The 6,324-nt window shown below is 48.2% G+C and overlaps 1 protein-coding gene across 1 annotated transcript in view; it reads right to left on the reverse strand.

Annotated features, from left to right (window-relative positions):
• Positions 1-6,324, reverse strand: part of xdh (xanthine dehydrogenase) — a 143,732-nt gene that overhangs the window by 34,698 nt on the left and 102,710 nt on the right. Inside the window, exons 26-27 of the mRNA XM_043675419.1 lie at positions 3,895-4,086; positions 604-749 (exon numbers count right to left, since the gene is read on the reverse strand). Of these exons, the coding sequence (XP_043531354.1) occupies positions 604-749; positions 3,895-4,086 (338 nt within the window). The remainder of the gene's footprint in view (positions 1-603; positions 750-3,894; positions 4,087-6,324) is intronic.

Below are 6,324 nucleotides of genomic sequence, written 5' to 3' on the forward strand. Positions count from 1 at the left end.
TACAAGGATTTTGCCAGGAAAGCAAGAAGCTAAACAGGCTGGGGCTGTTTTCCCTGCAGCATCAGAAGCTGAGGGGTGACCTTATAGAGGTTTATAAAGTCACGAGGGGCACGGATAGGGTAAATTGAAAAGGTCTTTTCTCTGGGGTGGGGGAGTCCAGGATTAGAGAGCATGGATTTAGGGTGAGAGGGGAAAGATTTAAAAGGGACCTAAGGGGCAACTTTTTCACGCAGAGGATGGTGCGTGTATGGAATGTGCTGCCAGAGAAAGTGGTGGAGGTTGGTACTATTACAACATTTAAAAGGTGGGAATGTGGTACTGGAAAAGCACAGCAGGCCAGGCTCTCGACTCTGATCGCCAGCATCTGCAGTCCTCCCTTTCTCTGACATTTAAAAGGTATCTGGATGGGTATATGAATAGGAAGAGTTTAGAGGGATATGAGTCAAAATGTGTGGTACTGGAAATGCACTGTCAGTCAAACAGCATCCGAGGAGTAGGAGAGTCAATGTTTCAGGCAGAAACTCTTCATCAGGAATGGGGGGGTAGGTAGGGCCAAGGGGGCTGGGAGAAAGGAACGCACAGCGAATTGTTTTTATATCTGACCTGTTATAATCATCCACTGCTTTTCTCCTGCTGTGGAAAGATGAATTCTCCAAACATTCGTCCCAACATTTTATGATATTGACTGCTTCCAGCTTTTGATTGGTGTGGGTGATGTCTCCTTCCTGGTACAGGTTGAGCCTCTGCACCTTGGGAATGGAAAGGGAACAGGGATTACTGGCCACATTCGGAATACTGCGCAGAGTTCTGCTCACCACATTACCGAAATGACATGGTTGCTTTGGACAGGGTGCTGGGGAGGTTCACCAGGATGTTGCCTGGTACGGAGGGCGCTAGCTATGAAGAGAGGTTGAGTAGATTACGATTATATTCATTAGAACGACGGAGGTTGAGGGGGGACCCTGAGTGACGCTTACAAAATCATGAGAGGTATAGACAGAGTGGATAGCAAGAAGCTCTTCCCAGAGTGGGGGACTCAATTACTAAGGGTCATGAATTCAATGTGTGAGGGGTGGTGGGTGCCTGGAACACGTTGCCAACGGAGGTGGTAGAGGCTGGCATGATAGCGTTGTTTAAGGTGTATCTAGACAGATACATGAATGGGCAGGGAGCAGAGGGATACAGGCCCTTAGAATATAGGCGGCAGGTTTAGATAGAGGATCTGGATCAGTGCAGGCTTGGAGGGCCGAAGGGCCTGTTCCTGCACTGTCATTTTCTTTGTTCTTAGTTTGTTCCACTGCTGGGAATAGGGAGCCGGCTCTGGGATGGACGAAGGCAGGGTGGCTTGTACACTCTAGTGACCAAATGAGGTCGCAGCGTGAACCATTGCACAGGCTGGAAAAAGGCTATTTAGCCTGTCAGTGTTAGCATCACGTCATCTGTCAGGGGAAGCTGCATTGTTGAGACTGGGCCCAGAATGGGTGACCGCTTGGCAAACCTCCGCCCTGCCTACGGGAATAATCCACTCATCGTTTTAATAAACTACCTCAATCTTGCTCTGACGTTTCTGGCGTGGGACTGACTGCAGTCTCCTTCACCACCGGTAGCGACCTCTTTGTCATTTGCTCTGGAAATTGTCACAGTCTGCTTCCTCTTCCATCCCTCTGTCTCCAGCACCTGCATTATTTTGCTTTTACTCGAGAGCTATAAATTTTGAGACGGGCGTATTTTTAATCGGTGGAGGTTTCGGGGGGAAAGGCAGGAGAGGTGGAATTGAGGATGATCAGATCAACTATGATTGCATTGTATAGCGGAGCCAACTCAATGGGCTGAATAGCCTATTTCTGCTTATAAGTGAGTTGGCAAGCTCAGTTGGCTGGATGGCTGGGTGCAGAGTGATGAACCTTGAGTAAATTTAAGGGGAAGATGGGCTGGATATTTTTTAGTAACGGATTGAAGGGTTGTGAGATTGGGCAGAAAGGTGAAGTTGAGATCAGCCATGATTGTATTAAATGGACGAGCAGGTTCGAGGGGCTGAATGGCCTCAATCCTGCTCCTCGTTCATATGTGCTTACAGTCGAATTTGGAAGCTCTGAGCCATTTCTCTCTGATTCTGTCTCAAAATGTGAACACTGCTGGCAAGCCTCATGTCGATGCCAGTTGAGGGGATGGGCACTCCAAGGAAGTTCATTGGGTTTGGTTCCCAGTTGTCAGGATCAGGACACCGTGCAGAGGAGTGAAGCGTTAACCACATCAGAGTGGTATGGGAGTCGCATCCAGGCCAAACCCTTGAAAGGTGCATCATCATCCCTGACCCTGGGGCATATGGCTGTGGGACCTACTTGCCCAGCAGCCAACGGAAACAACCTTTCAGATAAACATCCCTGCCCCCACCAACACCCTTGACAGTTTCACCATCCCAAGATTCCGGACTGAGGGAGGGAGGAAGCAGGAATCTTGACCTTGCCTCCAAATTAAAATCCAAGGGAGGAGCAGCCCAGCTTGTACCCACATCTGGTCAAGCCTTTGACAAGGTCGCACATCGGAGACTTATCAAGGAGGTAAATGCACCTTGGATACAGGGGTAACTGGATAAAGTGTATTCAAAATTGGCTCAGGAGGAGAGAGAGAGAGAGAGAAGGTGATGACAGAAAGATGCTTTAGTGACTGGAAGCCAGTGTCCACTGGCATACCATTGGGGTCTGTGCAGGAGCCCCTATTATTTATCATTTCCTCCAGATGCTACGGTTTCCTCCCACAGTCCAAAGATGGACAGGTCAGCTGAACTGGCCAGGCTAAATTGCCCGTAGTGTTAGGTGTATTAGTCAGAGGGAAATGGGTCTGGGTGGGTTACTCTTCGGAGGGTCGGTGTGGACTGGTTGAGCCGAAGGGCCTGTTTCCACACTGTAGGGAATCTAATCTAATCTAAAGGACACAGATGACTGTGTAAGGTGTTTGGAGTACTAAGTTTGCAGATGACACAAAGATTGGTCGGGTGGTTGACAGTGAGGTTTTGGACGACAAGAAGATATTAACAGGATGATCAAAATGGGCAGATAAGTGGCTGATGGAATTTGACACTGAAAATTGCGAGGTAATTTTGGAAGCTGTAATTTGACAAAGAAGTAGTCAATAGACATCATGACTCTGTGAAGTAAAGGGACCTTGGCGCGTTTGTCCGTAGATCTCTGAAGGTGGAAGGGTCTATAAATAAGGTGGTGTAAAGGGCACATGGGACGTTTGCCCTAATCAGTCAAGGCATAGATTACAAAAGCAGGGAAGTCATGTTGGAGTTGTATTGAACTTTGATGAGGCGACTCGTCACGTTACAGGAGGGATGTGATTACACCGGAATGAGTGCAGAGGAGATTCACCAGGAGGCTGCCTGGGATGGAAAACATAAGTTACGAGGAAAGGTCTGATTAGGGTTATTTTCTCTGGACTGAGGGGCGATCTGATTGAGGTCACGAGGGGCAAGGATAAGACAGCAGCTGTTCCTCTTAGTTGACGGGTCCGTCACAAGGGGGCAAAGATTTAAAGTGAGGGTCAGGAGATTTAGGGGGATCTGAGGGAAAATGTTTTTACTCAGAGGGTGATGGCCATTAGGAATGCACTGTCTGGAGGTGTGGTAGAGGCAAATAGCCTCAGATCCTTTAATCTGAATGTGCACATCTGAATGTGCACTCGGCACGTCATAACATTCAAGACTATGGGCCAAGCGCTGGTAAATGGGATGAGGTCAGGTGTTTCTTGTGTGTAGATGCAGACTCGATGGGCCGAAGGGCCTCAACAATTCTATAATCTGCTACCCCCATATACAGGTGCCCAACCCCTAATCCCTAGCAGCTCCCCTGCTCCTCTGTGCTCCCCCCTCATCCCCCACCACCCCAATACCTGCTCAGAAGGCAGCCCACACTTTGCAACAATGTCATTCATCCAGCACTCCGCGATCAGCATTGCCTGCGGCGCTCCAAATCCGCGGAACGCCGTGTTGGAAGTCAGGTTGGTCTTGCAGATGTAGCTGATCACCCGTGCGTTGGGGATTTTGTATGCGTTGTCCATGTGGAATAAGGCTCGATTCATGACCTGGTTTCAGAGATAGACAGCCATGTGAGCAAACTTAGTCCAAGTTTCCCTCTGTACGGACAGGAACGGGAAACAGACCCTTTAGCTGCACCGACCTGTGACTGTACTAGAACACACAGGAGGCCAGCATTTATTAACAGGCAGCAGGGAACACATCAGGGTCATCACAAATAAACAAATACTTATCTCTCCCTCAGTTCTCACACAGCAGTCATGAGGCTTCCTCTCCCCCAGCAATGCCCCCCTCCCCCACCCTCCCTTCCACATTCCCTTTTCAGTCTATATTATTCATTCATGGCATGAGGGTGTCACTGGCTCGGCCAGCATTTATTGCCCAACTCTAATTACCCAGAGGGCAGTGTAAGAGTCATCCACATTGCTCTGGGTCTGGAGTCACATGCTGGCCAGACCAGGTAAAGTTCCCTTCCTGAACGGCATTAGTAAACCGGATGGGTTTTTCCCCGGACAATGGACTCATGGTCATCACTAGATTCTTAATTCCAGGTTATTTATAAAAAAAAACACAAGCACCTCCCACCTCAGGATTTGAACCCCAGAACAACACTTGGGGCTCTGGATTAACAGAGCAGCGATAACGAGACGAGGCCACTGCCCTGCCTTGTCAATGCTGTCACACTGCGATTGATATTCATGCAGCAAACTGCCACAGGGTAGGGTGATAGTGATCTGACATTTAGTTTCAGTGTTCACTGTGGGTTAGACTGTTGGCCAGAACAGCTGAGAGAGCGTACTAGCACCGGATACTTCTACATTACTGGACAGCGTGACTTCAGCTTTACCACTTCCTCTGAAAGCGGCCTGACTTGTACAGGGCAGTACTCCCTCAGGACTGCAACAGAGCATTACCGCTGGATTTCTTTTCTCCTCCAGTCGTCCTGAAATTACAACCTTGTGACTGACAGTTCTGAGAGGTGGAGGTGATGCACAAATGCATCTCGGAAAACACCATCAGAGCAAGGTGCACAGAGAAAAAAAACAATGTGAATTCAGTGTTCAGGTGCAGAATCCTCCTGGTTGTTCAGAATGTCTCGATGCATTCACCAGCAAACAGTGGGCCCCTGGACAACCTCCTTTAAAACTGCTCGGTGTTGTACCAGACGGGAAATCTGGTGATGTTCGGTGCGGCGGCTGGTGAGGAGTGCTCACTGTGGGTGGAGACTGACTCACACAGGGGAGAGATCGAGCTCAGTGTGGGAGAGTGGGAGCACTTCATGGGGAAGCCTAGTGTGGAGTGCTTGCAGGCCCGAGGCTTATGGAAGACGTTAATTCTTCATTATGTTTCTAATTTACAATAAACAGTACTGTAATGTTTAACTTTCAACTTATTTCTTAATTTTCTTCTACTTTATCCCTGAGATTCTGTACCTTTGTACCTCAGATGGCATCGGGGACATAGAACATAGAACGTTACAGCGCAGTGCAGGCCCTTCGGTCCTAGATTTTGCACCGACTTGTGGAACCAATCAGAAGAGGAGAAAGTGAGGTCTGCAGATGCTGGAGATCAAACATAGAACATAGAACGTTACAGCGCAGTGCAGGCCCTTCGGTCCTAGATTTTGCACCGACTTGTGGAACCAATCAGAAGCCCAACTAACCTACATTATTCCATTCTCATCCATATGTTTATCCAATGACCATTTAAACGCCCTTAAAGTTGGTGAGTCTACTACTGTTGCAGTCAGTGCATTTCACACCCCTACTACTCTCTGAGTAAAGAAACTACCTCTGACATAGAACATAGAACATTACAGCGCAGTACAGGCCCTTCGGCCCTCGATGTTGCACCGACCTGTCATACCAATCTGAAGCCCATCTAACCTACACTATTCCATGTACGTTCATATGCTTGTCCAATGACGACTTAAATGTACTTAAAGTTGGCAAATATACTACCGTTGCAGACAAAGCATTCCATACCCTCACTACTCTCCGAGTAAAGAAACTACCTCTGACATTTGTCCTAAATCTATCACCCCTCAATTTAAAGCTATGCCCCCACCCCCGTGCTCACCATCACCATACTTGGAAAAAGGCTCTCCCTGTCCATCCTATCTAACCCTCTGATTATCTTATATGTCTCTATTAAGTCACCTCTCAACCTTCTTCTCTCTAATGAAAACACCCTTAAGTCCCTCAGCCTTTCCTCGTAAGACCTTCCCTCCATACCAGGCAACATCCTAGCAAATCTCCTCTGCACCCTTTCCAAAGCTTCCACAT

This window comes from Chiloscyllium plagiosum, chromosome 3 (genome assembly GCF_004010195.1).
Source record: "Chiloscyllium plagiosum isolate BGI_BamShark_2017 chromosome 3, ASM401019v2, whole genome shotgun sequence".
Lineage (NCBI taxonomy): Eukaryota > Metazoa > Chordata > Chondrichthyes > Orectolobiformes > Hemiscylliidae > Chiloscyllium > Chiloscyllium plagiosum.